Genomic DNA, 21511 nt, shown 5'->3' with positions numbered 1-21511 from the left:
GATTGCTACCTGTGGTAAGCAGCCGCTTAGAAGCACTGGATCCATGTTCTGGTGCGTTAGAATGAAAGGCTGGGTGAAATCTTACCAAGAATGCCAAAACTGCAACTGAAGTCACTCAGACCTCTCCTAGACACTGGGACTCTTGCAGATGTACAAGTCACCAGGACTTGGCCAGCTTCCCAGAGAAACGGTCTGTGACACACAGACAAGAACACCACATTCCAGTAAAGCTTCTTAAGAGGCACAGTGGGCCGTTTGCTGTAGGGGTGACAGGTCCCTAGCCAGGACAGACTTAGCAGCATGAAGTTTAAGGGCACACTGTTCCTGTCCCAAGTCCTAGTCTCATTTCTTAGTGCCTGCTGTTCTATAGCCTCTAACCCCAAAAGCTTGTTTTCTATAAAATACCTAAGAATCCTGGTGGCTCAAACTTGTGATCCTAACTACTTGGGAGGCTAAGCAAGAGGATTACAAGTTCAAGGACTGCCTGAGCAATTTATTGAGATTCTGTCTCAAAAGTAAAAGGGCTGAGGGTCCAACTCAGTGGTAGATCATTCACTTCACATCTGTAAGGCATTAGGCTCAACCCCCAGAGCCAATGAAGCCCTGAGGTCAGAGACATGAATGCAAAGAATGCAAAGACATGAATGGTGGCCTATATTGCCACATTCTGTCCTTACCAAGAATAACAGATGTTTGGATCACAGACCTTTATAAGTAAAGTCCACCACCCAATGGGGCCACCTCATTCCCAGGATTCCCAGAACACACAGGAAATAGTAGTCCCCAACACACTTCTTTATTGAACAAGAGGGTGTGAATGTGTGATTACAAGACATACAAACAAACAGAGCCTGTGTTGATCCCCTGGTGCGGACTACTAACTACCTCTCTGAAACATGCTGGAGCCTGCTGCTCCTCCAGTGACAGCCCTGCTTTGCTCTTGAGAAAGATCTGGTGTCCATGCTGAGACCCAGCTAGGGTGGCTGCCATACTGTCCTGGGCTAGCTCCAGGCCACAGGCTGGGGTGGCAAAGGGCAGGGACACAAGCTCACCCAGAAACACACAAAGCTTCATTCTACATGGCCAACTAGACCCCATAGGTAGCTAGGCTGGCTTTAGTCTTACTCTGCTCTGTGCTCCTGGTGAACATCCACAGCAGGGAGGAGATGGCTAGACTGTACAGAAGTAAGAGTGAGGTCTCTGCTCACTTCCTACATGTGGAGGCTGCGGCTCCTGCTCAACATCCTCCCTCGCTTGACTGAGCCTGAAGGAGGGACGGCCCCTAGCCTGGCCCATGCCTAGCCTACTGCAGTCCAGACTTCATCCTGAAGTAGTTACTGTAGGCTTCCTCAAACATAGCTTTGCAGGGGAAGCGGGCCTTCAGCTTGGAACAGATGAGGAAAGAACCACCCATCTTGCGGTGAAGAGAGTAGGTCTCCTCCGGTGGAGGGATGAGGCGGTGCTTCAGCATGATAGGGATCAGGTTATGGATCTTCTCAGTGGTGCTCTGCGTACCAAAGTCAAAGGGCTCTTCTGAAGCAAAGGCTTCCCCCAGGATGAGGATGGCATCCAGGTGGGCATCCTCCATGGCCTACATCAAAAGGAAGGGCAGAGGTGACTAGGTCAGAAGCCCCAGCCCCAGGTCCTATCATAGTTTCCAATCTTAGAGCCAAGTTTTCAGGCTGAAGGATATTGGGGAAGTGGTTTTAGTTTTAATCAAACAATGGTAATAGGTACACCAAACCTCAAGAACCAGGCAGACACAAGACTCACTAGCCTCCATGTGAGACCCGGGGGAGTGCAGAGCCGTCACTCCTCGGCATTCATTTCTGTCTTTACAAAGTTAACTATATATAGATCTCGCAGAGTAGGCAGGACCCGGCCACGATAAGAGCATTGTGGGAACCTGCCTAGTTCCTAGCCACAGCAGTAGTCACCTGCCAGGCGCAGGACGCATGAGAAGTAATTGTCACCAGCAGAGCACTGAAGAGACGGGGCACCCAGGTGGGGACAAATCAAGGCTGCACACAGGAAGCGGGAGGTCAGCTTGGAATGTACTCCCACCGTGATGGTACACTCCTACCAGAGGGTATGAACCCAGGTCAGAGAGACTCAGCTCCCTGGTAGCTGCTGGGTGAGGGGGCTCTAAAGGCCAGGGTACTCTGCCCATTCAGGCAAGCTATCCCCTGCCTCTCAGAAGCCAGGGTGGGCAGGTGACACGACGTGGTACACCTTAAGCCAGACAGTTCTGCTCGAGCCTACATACTTCCTAGAGAGTGCCGAGTTTTCAGAATGCTGGGCATAAGGAGGCCTCCAAGAGCAACTGATGCTTAGGTGCCGAGGAAAGACAGCCATGTCTACAGGGAGCTGGGCCTGACCTCCCAATAAGTCTGAGTGGTTTGCTCACCTTGACCTCATAGCCAGTGAGGAATTTCATCTCTATGGATTTCTTCAGCACTGCCTCCCTGTCCTGGTCAGCTGCAGCCCGGATGACCTGGGTAGAACAGAAAGGCTTCTGCCCTACCACGACCCTCTCGTGCGCCTGCCAACCCTTGGCCTGGGATCCACACTTTCAGTCCCCAGCATTGACTCTTAGTCTCTGCAATACATGGGCCAAGGCCCCATTCCCCATCTTACCTGAATGTAGAGGTCAGTGAAGGTTCGGTCATATTCGCGAGTTGCCCCAAAGTCCAGGAGAGCCACCTGCAGATGGAGATACAACACTTCTGTCCTACTCTTGTGAGCACAAGGCAGAGAAGAGGAGCACTGCAGGTCAGGTCTCCCGAGACCTCACGTGAGGCTCAGCTGGAGCTTACCTTGTGCTGCTGAGGGTCATAAAAGAAATTGGACCAGTTGGGGTCAGTCTGCATGACATGGAACTCAAACAGCTCCCTCAGGCACAGCACCAAAATGTTGTAGCAGATCTGGGGACAGGGTAGGAACCTGGGTCAGGCAGCACAGACTGCCTAGTGACCCACAAGTCTTTGCCTCCTGAATCCCACCCTAAGGATGCAGTCATCACCCCCTTGTCCAACCTCCCCAGGAAGGGCTTAGGGTCTCTGTTCACACCATTAGGTTCTCAGCACAACAGCTCAACTTGAGCGCACCTCATTCCGGACTTCCTGGCTCAGCCCTTCTGCCTGGTCCAAGGGGAAGCCTGTTATTAGCTCCGTGGTCAGCACATGGGGACTGCATAGCTCATCCACAATTTCAGGCACATAAAAGAAGGGGTGATCCTTCAGCAGCTCCCTGTGTAGAGGGGGAGCTCACAGCCAGTCTGGACCCTCCACAGCCCCCAAGTGGAGAGCCCTCTCGGGAAACCTACTCTGAGTGGGGAGGATGTGGCCACAACCTGGCTCCAAGACCACCCATCCTTAAATACAGAGGAGCCTGCCCACACCAGTGCCCCTCAGCCTCCTGGGGGCCCCAAAAGAGCCATACCTGAACTTCTTGGCATAGGCAGCTTCCCGCTGGTAGTCACACTCAAGGGCAAGCTCCCGCCTCAGTACATCAATTAGGTGCTCAGGGAACAGGCCTGTGCCGGAAAGGGTATGAGGGAGAACAGGGGGCTCTATAGGGCTTTCCCCTGGCATTTCCAGAGCCCAACCCCCCACCTCATGCCTGCAGCCCAGCCTGACCTTCTGGAAGCATGTTACTCATGTTCAGCACAGCCATGAGGTTGTTGACGTCACTGTTAATGCTCTGAGCCACACCAGGGTACTGAAAAGAGGGAAGGGAGGTATGTGGGGAGGCAGTAGTGCATGCTGTCCCTGCCCATTAGCTCCCTGGCCATTTGTGGCCAGATCCTAAAACAAGGTTGCCATGACCTGACCTATCTCCACCCTACTTTCCATTTCTCCTTATTCTGTCCCCAGAAAAAGACACTGGTTCCAGCACAGGCCCTAAAGCTCATCCTGCACCAAGATTGCTGGGAAAAGCTTCATTCCCTAACTCTTCACCTAGCAAACTTTGCCTAGCCCCAGGTGCTAAGGACAGAAAGACGGTGTCTCAGAAGACATGGGAAGGCCCCACCCTCTGAAATCCTGTGAGGACAGGCACACACCACACAGAGCCATCTACCTGGATCTTCATGGCCACCTCACGGCCACCCTTCATGCGGGCCAGGTGCACCTGCCCTATGGAGGCAGCCGCAAAGGGCCGCTCCTCAAAGTACTCCAGCTTGTCCCTCCACTGGGGGCCCAGGTCGTTGTTGAGGGTTTTCTGGAAAGAGGCCATGGAAGACAGGAGCACAGCCTGGTTATCTAGGGTACCCTGATATATACCCAGCTTGGTCCTTATCCCCAGAGTCGAGCTCTATTTCCCCACCCCACCCCCATGCAAACCTCACCGTCATCTGCTTCAGTGGCATGAAGTCGGCACTTTGCCGAACTCGCTCAAAGATCTTGGCCAGATGAGGGTTGATGAAGGCATCATCTAGAAGACAAGGGAGGTCAGAGTAGGGCTTCCATTACAGGGATACACAAAGGCCAAAAGGACTGCCCAGGTAACACTGACAGTATGGCCTCCTGGGTAGGACAGCAACACTAAACATGACCTGCCCTCACTCTGGGACCTGAAGCTCAGACACAGTGACAGATCCAGCCTCAGCTTCCTCCTGGCACGCTGACTCCAAACTGGGACTCTAGATGGGGCAGGGGTCTTTTGTGCTGGGATGGGCACTAGTAAAGTGCCAACCAACTCAAGAAACGAGCCTTTGTAGACAGCTCACAGAAGCTTCCCATTCCACCTCCAGACCTGCCCCCAGAAGAGCAGCCAGGAGGCCTGAACTTATCTAAGACCTGAGAGGGAAGCAACGTTTTTATAACTAAGAAAATTTACATTGCCATAATCTGGCAGACCACTTTGCTGTGCACTTTCTACTTGCCTTATACTGCACAGACCACACGAGCACATCTGAGTGGTTTAAATGAGAACGGTCCCAAAGGCTCATATACTGGAAAATTTGGTCCCCAGTTGATGGAGCTGTTTGGGCAGAATTAGGAGATGTGTCGCTAGGGGCGGGCTTTGAGGTTTCGGAAACCATGCCATTCCCAGTTAGCGCTCTCCTTCCCTCCCTGCTTCATGCTTATGAATCAAGTTTAAGCTCTCAGCCACTGCACCAGTGCCGTGTCTGCCTGCCACATTCCCCACCGTGATGGTCATGGACTCTAACCTCTGAAACTCTGCTTCCAATCAACTTTCTCCTCTTAAGTCGCCTTGGTCATGGTGACATTATAGCAATAAACAAGTAACTAAGACCATTTCCTCCCTCCCATGTGCTTGTTTCTCAAAAGACCTGTGAGGGCTGACAGCTGCAGGACACCCACACAGGTCCTCCCATGTTTCACCAGTCTGCATCCTGCTTGCTTCTGGCCCTGTAGCACAGCTCCTGACCCTACTAGCCAACTGAGTTTTCCTTCATCTAAATTTCCAGGCACCGAACCACACCAGGCACGGTCTGAGCATCATTGGGCTTCAAGTATGTACTATCCGCACACCTTCCAGAAAGCCTCTGCCCAGCTATATGACCCTAAGGCAGCACCCGATATCAACACCACCCTGAGAGTTGAACAGGTTAAGGCAGCAAACCCACCATGCTCTTGCTCCTTCACATTCAGAGCCATTAGGGAGCCTAAGACTTCCTCCAGTGCAGTCCCCCTCACTCTGCCAACCCAGGCTTTTCTCTCTGAGGTCACACACTGCTCCCCAAAGCTGAACTGTAAGTCCCTCCACTAGCTCCCAGTGACCAATACAGCAGGGTGGCAGGGCCAGGCTGCCATGCTGAAATTAAAGACAACTCCTTGAGTTTCTCAAAATACCCACCCAGAGGCAAGAAATAGTCCTGGCTTCTACTGAAGATGATGTAAATCTCCCCATGTCCCAGGACTGCCACAGCAGATCTCGTTCCGACACCTCCCCACTATACCTTCCACCAGCCACCCAACTCGGTGTCTACAGGCAGTGCAGGGTTGAGCCCTCCACTCACCCTGGATGCTCAGCATCTGGCCCAGCTTCAGAGCTGCCCCGCGCACCTTGCACAGTGTACTCACGATACGCTCAGCATTCGCCTCTGACAGGAAGGGGCTAGAATCCAGCACGGCCTTCTTTCCTGAGGGACAGAAGGGGTCAACACAGATTCAGAGTTTAGGAACGATGCCTGGGAGAAACCTTCATGATGCCTGGGCACAGATACTCGGGCAATATACACAATTGTATATACACAGAAACGGCAAGGACATTTTAAGTCCCTATGCACATCCTCCACAGCCCTCGAAGGCCAGGAAGGCCTCCCCTGCTAGTGGGACAAGCCTGGCAGGAGGGCCAGGAGACTCCTTAGCAGTACCCAGGCGACAACAGCCAAGCCTCTACCCTATCAGTCCTGGCTGCAGGGTCTCTGGAGCCCCAGTGGGTTGTGCACTGGCCACACGGGTCCTAGCTGCAGTAAGAACTCTATCCTCCAGTGTCAAGGACAGCACGACCCTTGGGCATTGTTTCTCCCCTCTGCCCCATAGCCTGGCACGTCCAGCTGGCTCATAGACAACCCCTTCCAGTATACGGGGGTGGCAGCAGTTGGGTGACGACTCTGGGGAGCTGACAGTGCCAAAGGAATTCTGCTGCCAGCCAGCATCAGTGTGGCCAAAGAGTATCACCGCGTCTGCCCACATACCAAATTACCCTGTGACAAGGTAGGAACAGGTCCAAACAGGGGTCTAAGCTGCCATGTCCCTCTGTCCTTCGCAGCCTTGAAACATTCAGGAGTTTTGCTACCTTCTATGAGTTGTTAGATCAGAGAAGCCCTCCTCAGCACCTGGCAGCTTCTTCAGCACATAGCCACTGGCTGGGAAGGCACATAACAACTGCCCTTGCACTAGACACAGCCCAGCTTGCCTAACAAGTCAGAGAGCAGAGCTTCCATGGGAAGGAGAGTGTATAAAGCCCTCAATTGGCCAGCTCCAGTAACAGACATGGTGAGGGCTTGTGCTCACTCCTTGGTGGAGAGGTCAAGATATGCAGGGTAAGAGGGTCACTCCACAGAAATCTGGGCTGCCCCAAGGCCTACCTACAACCATGCAGTAGGACCAATCAGGATAACTGAACCTAAAAGGGAGCCTGGCAAAAGCCCAAGGCAGAGCCAAGAGTGAGGCAGCTCTCCTCTGTCCTCACCAGCCGCTGGGATAGGGGAGGGAGGAAACACAGGCAAGGCCACTAATTCCAGTGCAAAGGAAACTCCCTCCCTTATCGATACACAGACCACAGCTCAGCTGAGTCCCATCTCTTGGTACATGGAGATGGTGTTTGGCCCCACTGGGCTTTCCTAGGCATCTCCTCTCCAATGTGAACTGATCCTCAGAGACTAGAGGCATGTCTCCTACCCAGAATTGCCTGGGCCACCCAGGATAAGCCAGAAACGTGGTAGTATACAAAATGCAAGACAGGGCATCCCAGGGCAGAGCTTGCTAGCCTGGACAGCATCCTCAAGGTCAAGACGTGCTAGGTATATTAGGAAGCCAGGGGAGGTTGGGATCTGCCCATGGCCACTTATCCTGGCTGAAATCTCTGGACCTACTGGCAGGGTTAATGTAATCTAAGCCACAATCACCACAGTCCCTAAAAAAAGACACCAGCTAGGCCCTTGGAGCCAGGATGGCCCCTTCTCCACTTAGACAAAGTAGGGTGGAAAGCAGACAGCAGGGGGTGCTGGCTCTTGGCTGGCTTCTCATCCAGAGAAACACAGGCTTCACATCCCAAAGTATTTCAGCACCAGCACTAAAAATACCCATGCTAAATCCCGTTCTTGGGCCTTTCCAAGGTCATACAAGGTGTCCATCCTAGGACTGGACCTAGGGGACATGCCTGTGCCCTCTTTCCAGAAGAGAGAAGTCCAGGAGTGGAGTACTGCCTGGGAAGCTGGTAAGAACATGGACAGTGGGAATCACAAGGCCCTGTGAATAGAGCCTTGATGAGACTGCAGTCCTTGAGTGGGGCAAAGAGTGCTCAGCCCAGAACCTGAAATACATTTCGGGAAATCCACTAACAGCCCTGAACCCCTAACGGCCCTGCTGGGTGAACTCCCAGTCATCTCCCCTCACAGAGGGGCTCATGGCATCCTACGGCTCCTTTCCCAGCCAGCACCCCAGCATCAAGAAAGCCCTAGGTTGTGTGGGCCTGAATGTAGAACATTCCCTAGACTGCATAGTCACAAGTGGCCACTCCACTTGTGTTGCAGGCAAGCCTGGCAGACCTGTTCTTGGGAGGCAGGAAGAGAAATGGTATGATCTTTGTCTCAGAGACCAATAGTCTCTGGAATGGTCCCAGTCTCTGTGGGTCATAATCAACAAGGGGGGGGGGGGGACACAGTGGGCCTGTCCCAGATGCTCACAACCCTAACCCACAGGGAAGGAGGGAGTTCTGTGCATCTGACTTAGCCAGACTGCAGTTCAGAAGCTCTTGGGGAGCAGGGCAGGAAGGGTGGGTATGAAGGTGCATTGCTGGGGGTGGCCTGGGGGTGGGCAGCCAAGAAGCCAGAGGGGCTGGGCAATCAGCTGCAGATGAAGGGAAAAGCAACTTCCAATGCTCCAATGCTCTAAAGCGTCTAAAGCAAGTCACTCAACCCCAGAAACACCATCTGCATGAACTCAAGATCCTGAGAGGGGTTCCTGCAGCTGGGACATGAGGCGGGCCCTGATGGCTGACATTCCTGGAGCAGAGGTGGGCTGGAGGCTAGAACTCCTAAGGCCATCCACCCTTCTACACAGGGCCCTGCTCACCTGTGGAGTTCTCGGAACGCAGGCTCTTCTTGGCAACTTCTGCCAATGCTCCAAAGCCCAAACCTACAGCCAGTCCTGGGAGGATGAGGAAGAAAGCAGATGTTTGAGTGGCTGGGACCACCCAGCCTCCGAGCCTGGTCAGAAGCAGGTGGGTACTACAGTGTACTGGGCCTTGCTAGGTGCTTCACCATCCTGAAGAGAGGGTAAGTAAGTAAGAGAGGGTTCTAGGAGAACACCGAGCTCTGGACAAGCGCTTCCCATGAGGCTGCACATCTCTCAACGATCACCTTTGACAGCTCACACACTCATGGGAGCACAGACTCCACGCTGGATGGGACCAGGACGAAAAGGAAGATGGCAATACTACCATAGACTTCAAGTCTGCAAGAGGGTCTGTAGCCTTGAAATTTCTAACCTTTCACTGTTGCAATATAAAACAGCTAGCAGTAAAAGCTAGGATGTTCCACAGCAGCAAGACCACGGGGTGCCCCAGCTGAAGCCCACAGAATAGACCTGCCCCCACCTACACTCCATGCTGGCAGCATTGGCAAACTGAGAACACTAGCCTTGGGCCCTGCCCTCCCTCCTGGCAGGTACTACTAAATCTAAGCAGAGAGCCTGGGAGTCTGTCTTAGACTCACACCTTCCTTCTCAAGGCTGTCCAGGACAGGCACATTACTCAGAGACACGACGAGGTGTGGTGTTTCCCCAGACTCTCTACAATAATAATTCATTAAAGAAAAAAAAACATTGGATTTACTGAAAAACTTATGAAAAAAATTAAAGTGGGCACAACCACACATGCCTGATATCTCAGCATTAGGAGGCAGAGGCAGGAGGTCAGCAACAGTTGAAGGCAAGCTGGGGATATAAAGCAAATTCCAAGATATTCAGGGGTATATAAAAAAATCCACAAATAAAAAATTTTAAAAATGCATTTTAATTAAAAGCTAATTCTTCTACACATTTAGTAATGTATCTTATCTGCCACTAGGTGGCAGTGCGCGCTCTTCTGTGCCCGCTCCAACAGCAGCTCCTGCCTCAGAGGTCTAAGAATAAAGGTGGAAAGTGCCCATACTATCCGGTCCAGGGCGTAAGACCACCTGCCCACCCTAAACAATCAGTGGTGACAGAAGAAGTCTCGTGTCAGCTACATGCATGATTTTAAATTTTCTGGTAGCCCATTTTAAAAAGGAAGGCAGGAACATGGACAATGAATTCTAAATATTTAACCCAGTATATATAAAAGAGAGATCAATATAAAAATTAAAGACATTTTCCATCTGTGGGCGTGGGGAGGCACATGCACACCATACCATGAGGCAGGACAAGCCAAACTGAAGAAGCCACAGTTCCTGTAATGCCTAGATACATGATGTGTTGGTGCACTGGGATGGAGGCGCTACTATGGGTGCCTGGTGGGGCAGGTACCAGTGCTGCTCTAACACTCCTCCGACCCCTGCCACTCTGGAGGGCACTGGGCGCTAGAGTCTTGATTAAACATTAACTCCCCACCACCTGCCTTCCTCACCCTACCCAGCACAATATCTAACTTAGCAAGAGAAAGGAAAACAGGCAATGCTAACCTTCACCAATGTCCTTTCCATCTTGAGTCTTTTCTACTGAGACTACAACCTGAGACAAGCCCACAGCAAAGGCAGATGATGTCACAGGTCATCAGCTTGTCCAGGCAGAACATACAACATTCAGAGCCCTCTAAGCATACCCTGGCTGGACTAAGTGCTGTGTCCAACTGTTCCTGGCTGTTTCTGGGCTCCTAGGCAAAGCACAAACTCTACCGTGGAGAGGACTGTTACTAAACAAACGCCTGAAGGAGCATCCCAGGACGGAGGCCTCAGGCTCTGCAGCAGGCAAACCAGGGGGTAAAAACAAACTGACTCAGGCAGTAATCATGATCTTGACCTCCCCAGTTCTACAAACCCAAAATAAACTGCACCTCGCACCCAGGCCTGGTGCCATGTTATTCCTGGAATCCCCTGCCTAGCAGCCTTCACCCAGAGCTAGGTGGACCTGGGGTGACGGACTGGGAAGAGGGGAACCTCCACAGTAACTTCCTGCCACTTTCAGGTCCCTGCTTCTGCACCCGAGGCCTCTCCTACTGTGATCCATGGTCAGAAGGCTGTTGTCTAGTGTCACCCGGAGGAGGAACCACTGCTGGCAGCCTTCCTCCTGGCCTGTCAGCTCACGGCCCAGGCACAGAACACTCCCAGTAATTTTCTCAGGAAAGACAGTTTTGCTGACAAAAAAGGGAAGTAACCGGACACAGAGCTCTCATGCAGGCAAAGCAGAGGCTCAGTGGGCCTGTGTCCAGTCGGGAGCCTCCTCTGGTACCTCAGGAGCCCCACCCAGTCCCCTACTCAAGTCACCAGAGAAGCAATCACTCCACTTCCCCCATCACCAGAGGTGAAAAAAGCAAAACAACTTTCAACAACAGGGTCCTTCACGAGCAGGATGGGTGGACACAAGGGCCAGCGGGAACAGCTGGTCACCACTCCTGCGCTGCTGGCTCTGCCTGCTCAAACTCCAGGGCTGTTTACAAAGCAAGGCTGAAAGAGGCCTCCGCAGAAGCAGCCAGCCAACAGCGCTGCAGTATCAGGCACCGCAGACTAGGCCCTGCATTCATCCCTTCCTTTCTTCTTTTTCTTTTTTCTTTTGTTTTTTGTTTTTGTCAGGATGAAACCCAGGGTCTTGTGTGTGCTAGGCAAGGTCTCTACCCACGGAACCACATCCTCAGCCCTAAGTTCCACTTTAATTAACACACCTGTCCACTCAGTCTGTTAAGAAAATCCACACAGAACTGACAGATGGACATGGGTAATATCCTTTGCTTCCAGGTATTCTAGAAGAATACCTGGCGTCCGACAGCATTCTCAGCCCCAGAAAAGTCAAGGTTCTGGGACAGGAGCCACAGCCCAGGTACAGGAGGAAGAGGAACGAAAAGGAGGGGAGAAGCACCCCAAGGTTTCTTCCCCAGGACCTCAGGACCTAGCCTCCTGTTCCCAGAACTGTAGAGGATGGGAAGACCTAAAAGGTTCTCTGATGGCTACATGTGAAGGGAGGGACCTGGTTATAAGACAGGCAGCTCAGATGTTCCCAAATAAGACAGAGGTCTGGGCCCAGCTCCCTCCTCTGTAAGTGCACAGAAAAGCAGCGGCCCCACTGGATCCTTGAGGGTCTGTTATTCCCAGCCTGTTCCTGGTCCAATTCCTGACGAACACAAGGTGAAGAGCTTGCTATACCATACACCACAACCACCATGGTGTACTGCTCCACTGCAGTCCCAGAGACAGTCGAATGAACAGAGCGTGAACCTTCTGAGACTTCCCACTGTTTCTGTCACATTTTGTCAACAGTGAAGAAATGGGAAGAAAAGCAACGGATACAGATGGAATAGAGAAGAGAGCGTGTTTCCCTGCCCTGGGCCTCCCCGAGTGACTCAACGCCAGCAGCGTCATAACCCATCACACCTGTTATGAACCTAGCCATCTGGTCAAGGCCAACATGTGAAACAGGTCATCAAAACTCTTCTTCCGTTGTTTACACTGCCTGGAGAAGCTGCTGAGAGCAGCTACCCCTTAATAGACAGTACCACCAGAAACCCATGTGGAGCACCCCCTGCCAATGGCCAGCATTCCTAACAGGATCTCTGCAGGTGAGCAATGGGTACACACCGACAGCATCTGAGTGTCCTTCCAAAAGAGCAGAGGTGTGGCAGGTTTACATGACAGCAAGGGCAAATGAAGTCCCCAGCATTGTAGCCAGCTGAAATGGCTTTGACTGACAGCAGCGAAGGGCCACAGCTAAAGGCCCAGTGAAGCGCCTGTACTCACAGCCAGTCTCCTTCCTGCAGAGACTGCCCTGAGCAAGGCCTGCCAAGTAGTCCAAGCAGTAGCTCATGGCAAGATTCAGCCACACACCAGGCCCAGGGATAAGTCAAGATGGGGCTAGAATCCAGTAACCAGGTTATCACTCACGAGAACACGCAGACCCTTAACAGCTCGTTCATGTGCAATGCTGACACATGCTCCCCAGTACTGGCACATGGCTTGATTCCCAACCACTTCCACCTTAATGTACAGTGGCCACCTCCGCTCAACCAGGACAAACAAGGCCGGCAGTAGGGGAGGGGCAGCACAGGGAATGTGGCCACCTCACCTCCAAAGTTGGCCAACCGCCCAATCCGGGTAACAGGCACCTTCCGCTCCCGAGCCCGCTCACTTAGCTGGAGGGAAAAACAAAAGAAACCCATGGAGTTGACAAAACTGACAAATGAGACAAGGCAATGTGAGGCTCGTACTACCTGTACCCGGTCTCCACCCCCACTGGCAGCACTGTACCAAAGGCCTCCCTAGTCCTCAAGACACAGCATCCCAAAGTTTGGGGCAAAATAAGAGCCAACTCCAGCCCCAACGGAAGAGGGAACCACCTAGGTCCACCCATGCTGCCTCTCAGACCCACCATCTGCTTGTGTGGTTTGCTCTCAGGGCGAGCCTTAGCCTGCCGGGCCTTCTCAATGTCTTCAGCTGTGAGGCCCCCTACGGGGGACTGGTCCTGGTGGAAGAATCTTCGCTGGATGCCATTGGCCAAGAACAAGTCTCTGGAATCTCCAAAGAGCCTCCCATTGACTCTGCCCATTGGGGAGGTTGTTTGTCCTGAGAGCCCCGCTTCCCTGAAGGGTCCACCTGAAACATAGGTGGGAGCTGGGCCCTCACTATGAGCATGACCCAGGGATGAAGACAAGGACTGGTCCAGGGAAGAGGCTGTAGAGACGTCCAGGGAGGCTCCAGCAGCCTGTGGTACTGAGAACTGAACCTCGGCTTCCAGATCTTCAAAGTTCTCAGTGGCATATGGATCTTCATGCTTATCCTGACCCTGTGAAGAACAAAGACCAGCATGAGGTGCAGGACTAGTCTGGAACTCCTCCTGAGGGTGCTGCATGTGACTGCCAACAAACCCTCTCTAACACTCCAAAGTTAGTGCTGTATCTCAGACTGGAGGTCCCCTGCGCAGCCTAGGAGGCAGCAGATAGCTCCAGCCTGCTTCTTCCAGAACTCTGCCGTGATATCAGCAGGCAGCTATGAACACCACTGAGCACCCAAACAGGGCCAAGGAAGAGGCACAGAACACTAGCAATGAGTTCCTCACCTATAAAGCAGACCCAACACCAAGTCCATGGGGTTTTTAGCACAAAAGACAAGAAAAGCTTGCAGAAGTGTAACAGACCAGTGAGTGATAAAAGGAGCCACAGATGGACTGCCATCTGTGTTCTGCCACTGGGTTCTGCGACACCTCACTACAGACAGACCCTCCCATCAGCCCTGGTGTGCAGCTGAGATGTTCCCCCCAGAGGCATCCAGAGCCTGGCTGTCCTTGTGAACTTGAGACATGGAGAAAGGGGGCAGAGGACACCCTGTGTTTCCTCTGTAAGTTATAGGTTCAAACTTTAACCCAGATTCATTCTGATTTTTAACCTTGAATGAATTGAACAAGTTCCTAACCCTTCTCAGTGATGTCACACCTGAACATAGTGCTCCACTGTCAGACAGTGACAGAGTCACAGCCGAGGCCCCAGAAACTACTGGTGAAGGCTATAATTAAATAGCACTGGGTGGGGGGGGCAGGTCTATGGCCAGATTCCTGGTCCAAATGAAATCTGAACAAATGTCATGGCCTACATGCTGTTTACATGTCAAACAGCAACAGCAGGAGACCTGGAGCCCCCATGCTCAGCTCCCTCAGATGCTGGTTTGTTCTCCCATGGAAGCGAGGAGACTAGGTGCTTCTGTCACTTCACCAAAGGAAGCTAAGAATGTAAGCTGATGTGACTGGAAAAGGCCAGAAGGCAGCAGCAGAGCAGGGGTCCAAAGCCGAGGGCCCGCTCTGCTGTCCAGAGTCACAGAGCAGAAGAAACAAGTGACACCAGGGTTCTAGATACTTCTCACACAGTCAGGGAAGGCCTGGTATGGAGAGTCTGGAGCAGAATCCTCCTGTCCTATGACTCCCATGATAACCATTCAGTCTTGTGTAACTGGTCTTGAAGTAGCTGGAGGACACCACAGGCAGCAAAGGACCCTCGTACCTGAAAGGGCCTGATGAATGAACGTGTGAATTAAATGCCTGGTGCTAGAGGCACACGGGTTCCCAGAGCAATCAGTTCCCTCAGACCTCGAGGGTGAAGAAAGGAACCCCAGCCCCAAGTATTAAGGAGTGAAGTGTGGGCCTACTCCATGGCAGTGGGTTAATCCATCTTCTAGATGGATTAACTAAGGTAACTAAGGAAAGATGACCCCGCCTGTTATAGACTCTAGATACACAAAGGAACAGTAGGAGCAGGAAGCTGGTGGAGGAGGCCAGGCTAGCCCGCAGTCTTACTTTGAAGTGACCTAGAGCACTGGAGCAAGTTCACCGTCCAGGCTTTCCAGGACCAACACCCAGGAGGACTGCCCCCCACCTCAACACCAGGAGGACAAGAGCTGGGAGTCAAGACTAGGAAAGAACACGGATTCTCAGCCTAGCACTTATTATAAACCTTAGCCTGAGCAATGGGAGCAAGCATACAGACCTGCCCCAACAACAGGAAAAGACCTCAAGTATAAAGGGCATAAAGATTTCTAGAAACAAAAGGCACCTATATGGTGAGGAATACTGGATCACCTTAACACAGGAGGGAAGGGCCGGGAACCGTGGACCTAAAACTAAGCAGAGGCTGGGACTGGGACAGCCTCACACCTGGAGAAGCCTGAGACCTTTATCCAGAACCGAGGGCAAAAGTGATTGTTTAAGCCTCCCAATCTGTGGATTCTGTTATGGAAACAGTACCCCCTTACAGAGGAACCTCACCTGCCCTAGCATGACAACAGGACAGTAAAGAGACAGGGCAATCTCTGCAAAACAAATACACGCACAGACACAGACGCATGCACGCACACACATACAGTCAGGTCTACTCTGATAACTGCTTTGGCTTTAAAACACCCTTGATACAAGACGCTGAGGTTTCTGGACAGAGGTAACCTTTGCCCCAACAGCAGGAGGGAAAAGGGGGAGCTAATGCTGCCCTCACTAGGGCTAGGATAGCTGCCACCCTGGAAGGGAGCCCCTGCAGCAAACAACAAATGGGTTTTGGCTGAGGCTATGGCCTCGAGCCTTGCCTAGAGGAGGAGCCTTCAAAGGCTGAAGTTGAGCCAGGCTGATCTATACATGAGCCCTGCTGTGGCCTCCACATCTGAAACCTAGCCTGTAGCATGCTAGTAGACAGAAGGTGATTACATCATGAGGATAAAGCCAGGAAATGAGGAAATGGGCCCTTAGCAGATGCCAAGTCTACTACAGCCCTATCTTGGGACTTCTCAGCCTTTAGAACTGTGACAAGTAAGGAGTGTCATTTAAGCTTCCTAGTCTAGTATTCTAGTATAACAGTCAGATTCTCATGAAAGTGTCCTAGCTTACCCTAAAATGATACAGGACACACCAACCACTGTGCTCTTTAGTCTCAGCGACAAGACAGGCTGTCGGGTGTCTGTGTCCTGGCTCATTCCCGGGTCTCACTAAGAGCTCCACATCTAGCTCTCTTCCTACCAGCACCCATGCCCATTGCCGGAAGGGGCCTCTCACCTGCACCTTCCCAAAGACCATGCTGAACTGCTCCACAGCGGTAGACTGCAGGGCCCTGGCCGCCAAGATGAGCTCCCCGCCAAGGCCCAAGTTCTGCAGGTGGGTTTCCACAGCTGCCTGGGTCAGCTTGGCAAGGCCTTTGGCCACCATGATGGCATCCCCCAACATAGCAGCCATCCTTCAGGGCTGGAAGAAAAGAGGCCAAATTAGGGAAAGGGATTACCACATCTGACTCACACTGACAGGTCCCCACCAGACTCTGAGCAGAAGGCAAAACTGGTCGTTTGGTTTTTCCACTGATCCTCCCTTCTGATTGAGGTGAACTGAAGGGAAAGAGGGGACCAGGGCCCAGGGCAACAGTCAGCACTACCAGGCACTTACCACACTGCCCATGTACTTCCTCCCCTGGGCCTCAAAAACACCTCAGAAAAACCTCAGTACGGACGTCATAGAGCTATGCAGAACCAGATCTCAGCATGTGCACTAACTCCTAGTCTGGTGCTCTGTCCTCTGAACCAAAGGGATGTGACGAAGCAAAGGTGGCCCCTTCCCGAGCAGTTCCCTATGGAGCCCAAGGGTCCATTCACGACAATGGTGCCACTCTCCAGGCCTCCGTTGCTGGGAGTACCCGCCTCTTTCAAATCGTGGTGCATTGCCCAGTGACACGTAAGGCAGTTCCCCACAGACTGAGATACTGAGAGGACCTCCGTGAGCCACAATGTCAGCCAGGGTTTGCACACTGCACTCTGGCACTGAGAACAGAAAGGCACACAGAGCGGAGAGTGGGGGACAGGCGGGGGGGGGGGGAGGGGGAAGCAGCTACATACACTGTAGAGGCTGCTGCCTGCCTCCACTGCATGCATCCTCACTCCCTTTCTCTACTGGCCATAGCACAACGTGTTTCTTAATATAGATCAGGGTCAGAGACAGGGAGATTCAGCATCCACGGTGCTAGTAGTTAGGGCCTGGCCTAGTTGGTCATTAACTACCCCTGAGGCATGGTGATGGAGTAAGATAAGTCCTGTTAGCAGGTTGGAAGCTGAAGAAAAGACAAAAAGCCAGAGATCCCACTGACCTCTCCAAGGGGCACCTTGACCAAGGCAGGCAGCAGAACTGGGCAGAGCAGGTAAGCAAAGGACATGGGTCTGCTTTAAGTCAGACAAAGCCAGAAATCCTAAGAGGAGTGTGAATGTCACTTCAGACAGGGGACTTCTGTAAGGTATGGACTGAGCAGGGACCCTGACGCACGAAGAGCAGAAAGTGGGGCAGTCAAGGGGCCCGTGTATTCCATCTTTTCACTGCATCCACTGTGAGAAGCGCAGGTGGGAAGGGACACAAGAGCACTGACGGGGTCCTAACCAGAATGCGGGACCTCTGAACATCAGTCCCTAGCCATTCCAAGGATTCCAGCAAGATCTCTCAGTCTCAAGGCAAGACAGAAAGAGACCTTTATTTAAAAGGAGAACTGGGGCTGGGGAGTGAGGAGAGGGCTCACAGTTACAGTTAAGAATACTTACTGCTCTCACTGAGAACCTGAGTTCAGTTCCTAGCACCCATGCACATACACAGAGACACACACGCATGTACACACTCACTCAGAGACACACACGCATGTACACACTCAGAGACACACACATGCGCATACTCACTCAGAGACACACACATGCATGTACACATTCAGAGACACACACGCGCATACTCACTCAGAGACACACACACATGCACACACTCAGAGATACACATGCATGTACATACTCAGAGACACACATGCATGTACATACTCACTCAGAGACACACACATGAGCATACTCACTCAGAGACACACACACATGCACACATTCAGAGATGCACATGCATGTACATACTCAGAGACACACAAACAAAAGAAAAAAACCTTAATTAAAAAATAAATTAAGAATAATGAACCACGCTTTCCTTCCTGCCAGAGCAGTTGTATATGAAATGTTAGTGAATTCCAACGTGGTGCCAATTCCTGCCCTAGGTACTGGACCCCAGAGTCATCTGAATGGAAAGACAGTCCCTTACAGATTTCTGGGCACTATGTGGGAGAACCTGTTTTCCTCAAATCAGCAGTTATTGCTAATATGCACAGCCTTACTGTTTATGATCATGTAGATTTCAAAACCACTATAGCTGTCCCACGGCCACCCCTTGGGTAAACATTATTTACCCATCATGCAGGGGTTGTGCTGGGCCTCCCTTGCAGTACAAAGGGAACCAACCGTTCACGCCCTTATCAACACAGGCAGTTTTTTGTAAAAGAGTCCCTGCCTCCAAGAACCAAAGTAGAGGTGAGAGGACGAATGACTACCAGAAGGAAGCAGTCTCCACAGCTCTTCTCCTGGTTTTCACGTCTGAATCTTAAAGACCCTGTTTGTAATTCAACACAATCCTAAGGTGACCTATAATTCAACCATGCCAGGCACTCAGTTAGGAGGCATTTACATCATAATTTACATCAATTCCATCAAAAGCCCAGGAACCCTTTTCACACACAAGAGCCATATCAGCACCACGATTTCATCTGCAAGGATTAGAGCCCTCATGGAAACCATCAGCCCGTTACCCTTCCTACCTTACACCAACCCTGACACAGTACCCTGCTGGTTTAGGGACCCTGTCCCTGAGTAAATGTTCTTCTCTGAAGGGAACAAAAGATCCAGTAACCCCAAGCAGGAGAAGAGGATAGATAGTCCTCACACTTGGCGAATACACTAGCAAGGGACCATGCTAACATCCTTCACTCCTATCTCCCATTGTACTTGGCTTGACCTGCAGCCCTGGGTCCTAGCCATGTGCCCCTAGCTTGCAAGCACATTTAAAACAGGCAGCAACACCACGGGAGCATCAGCAGTAAGGTACCTGCCTAAGTGGAAAATACTATCCCCAGAGCCTAGACATGAGCAAGCCCCAGTCCTGCCACCACCAAACTGGGTGACCCAGCCTCTTATATGTCTTCTGGTCCTAATGTGTTAAATGTCTATCAGGAAAGTAAAGACAGTCTGAAAACAGACAGAACTGCAACGAATGAAACCTCCCGCCCAGGGCAAAGAGACTGAGAAAGGGGCATGGGGCAGCCCAGAGGCAAGTGACCCAAGCTCTGGAGGTTTTCCTGCGGACCATCATTTACCAACCTTCCCCAAATCCTTCCAGAGCCACCTCCTGGAGTCAAGCCCCCAGCTGGAAGTTATCTAGGGCACTGGGGCCTTCAAATAAAGTCTCCAGGACTGACAAACATGTCCAAGAGACTCAGACCTGGCCAAATACATAGACATACCAGCAGGAAAGGAAGCAGTATTCTGATGAGTACGATAAGCCAATAAGCACAAAGCTAACAAAAGCATCAATACTCATCCACTGGAGATGCACCTGGAGAAGGGGGCCATAGGGGCAGGAAGGGGTCATACGTACCCCACTTCATAGCCAGGATATACCAGCCTGTCACTGTTCTCATGGAGTGAGAGCAAGCTGAGGATGCCATCTGAAGATTTACCAAAGGGCATCAGCCATGCCCTTCATAACTACAGGGCATCACAGGTGAGCTCCCAATGCAGCAAAGCTGTGGTATTCACACCATTCTCCAGCCCCTCCCTGTCGCAGCTGCCATTAAAGACTTGGAATGGCTGGGATAAGAACCTAAATAGCACACTGCTCAGAAAGTCCTCAGCCCTGGGACGCGTTCTCCAAAACAGGCAGCATGAGTCTTCTGGCACACATACCTCCTCTGGGGTCCCTCAGGAACTTCAAGCTTGCATGTCTAAAGTCAGCCTTTAATACGCTAGTCCCATATAGCAGCCATACTCATCACTGTCTTGCCTTGGCCTGTTCACGCATTCCCAGGCTGCCAGTCAGAGCAATATCTTTTTCAAAAATGTCCTGTCAAAGTATTCCCACACCCCATGGCTTCTCTGAGATCCCTTCCTGACCTAGCCCTCTCAGCCTTGCCAGCTGCAGGCTTACTACGCTCCCTCCACTGAATGTGGACCAGCCTGGCTAAGCCATTCCTGGACTTCAGGGAGGACCCTCTTAAAAGCCTGGACTCCCTATACAAAGGGATCGAGGTGCATTTCCTCCCTCCTCAGGGGCATATGTCCCAGCTTCTGTACCCTGCATGCCACTGCAGCCATGATCATGTTCTCTGAATCTGTCCAGCAACCATCTCACTAGAGGCTGTTAATCACAGGACAAGAACCACTTCTATCTTTCTGTACACCTTCCTTCCCTCCAGCTCCAAAGCAGTAGTTTACAGTGATAAATACCTAGCAAATGAAAAACTTTAGCTAGTCCCTCTAAAGCTTCAGAAAGTCTGGCATTTGTAAAACTGGCTCAAACCTGCTCACAGCTTTGACCCAAAAATGGCAATCAAAAGTTTCAAAAGCTCCTGGGCTGGTTTGAAGCAGGAGCTGGAGGGTTTCTGAGAGAGCTGGCCATACCCTGGGGCTTCTGTGTTTCCAGCAAGATATCATGTGCCAATGATGCTGCCAACTTTGAGAACCCTCGTCTTCCAGAAAAGAAGGAAGAGGAACAGGGGTGACCGGCATCCAACACTAAGCAGGAAGCCTCTACAAAGAGACATTTCTAAAGTTTCTTCCTGCTTCTGTCTCCCAAAGTCTGCCTTTGCCACTACGTAAAAGCCTTCTGTTGCTCTTGCTCCTTCTTTTTCCATGATTCCTTCAAGACCTTGAAAAAGGAAACCATAAGGGATTGTACAAAGACGATGAGCCAGCCACCAAGAACTGTCAAGACTGTCACTTCAAGCATTCTTCACCAAGGACCACCTCTGGGAGGTCCCACAGGGTGGTGAGTGGTCTGTGCCCACTTCCAGGGAAGAGCCTTCTTTTCCTTTAGGGCAGGACACATCGTTTCAATCCTTCATGGGAACTGAAAAGTTCCATCATATCCTCAACATTTTTCCTGTTCTGACAAAAAGGGAAACTAAATGACTGTTTCCTCCGAGGACTCAGAAGTAGAACTGCATTAGAGCAAGCAAACTTCAGAACCAAAATTCACAAATCACTATGGACTGGATTTGTCCTTCGCCTACACTTTTAAAAAATCACACATCAAGGACCATCAGTCATACACCT

General features: G+C 51.6%; 1 protein-coding gene across 1 annotated transcript in view; it reads right to left on the bottom strand.

Moving 5' to 3' along the window:
- Window positions 1-774: 774 nt before the first annotated feature.
- The window catches only part of Coq8a (coenzyme Q8A), a 28183-nt gene continuing 7446 nt past the window's right edge, over window positions 775-21511 (bottom strand). Inside the window, exons 2-15 of the mRNA XM_048436484.3 lie at window positions 16404-16589; window positions 13248-13661; window positions 12945-13011; window positions 8769-8843; window positions 5987-6109; window positions 4349-4434; window positions 4081-4221; window positions 3639-3720; window positions 3442-3535; window positions 3108-3249; window positions 2817-2924; window positions 2638-2703; window positions 2408-2494; window positions 775-1591 (exon numbers count right to left, since the gene is read on the bottom strand). Coding sequence (XP_048292441.1) covers window positions 1304-1591; window positions 2408-2494; window positions 2638-2703; window positions 2817-2924; window positions 3108-3249; window positions 3442-3535; window positions 3639-3720; window positions 4081-4221; window positions 4349-4434; window positions 5987-6109; window positions 8769-8843; window positions 12945-13011; window positions 13248-13661; window positions 16404-16580 — 1950 coding nt within the window. The 5' untranslated portion in view covers window positions 16581-16589 and the 3' untranslated portion in view covers window positions 775-1303. The remainder of the gene's footprint in view (window positions 1592-2407; window positions 2495-2637; window positions 2704-2816; window positions 2925-3107; window positions 3250-3441; window positions 3536-3638; window positions 3721-4080; window positions 4222-4348; window positions 4435-5986; window positions 6110-8768; window positions 8844-12944; window positions 13012-13247; window positions 13662-16403; window positions 16590-21511) is intronic.

This window comes from Myodes glareolus, chromosome 5 (genome assembly GCF_982192425.1).
Source record: "Myodes glareolus chromosome 5, mMyoGla1.1, whole genome shotgun sequence".
Taxonomy (NCBI): Eukaryota; Metazoa; Chordata; class Mammalia; order Rodentia; family Cricetidae; genus Myodes; species Myodes glareolus.
This window is presented reverse-complemented; position numbering and strand designations above follow the sequence as displayed.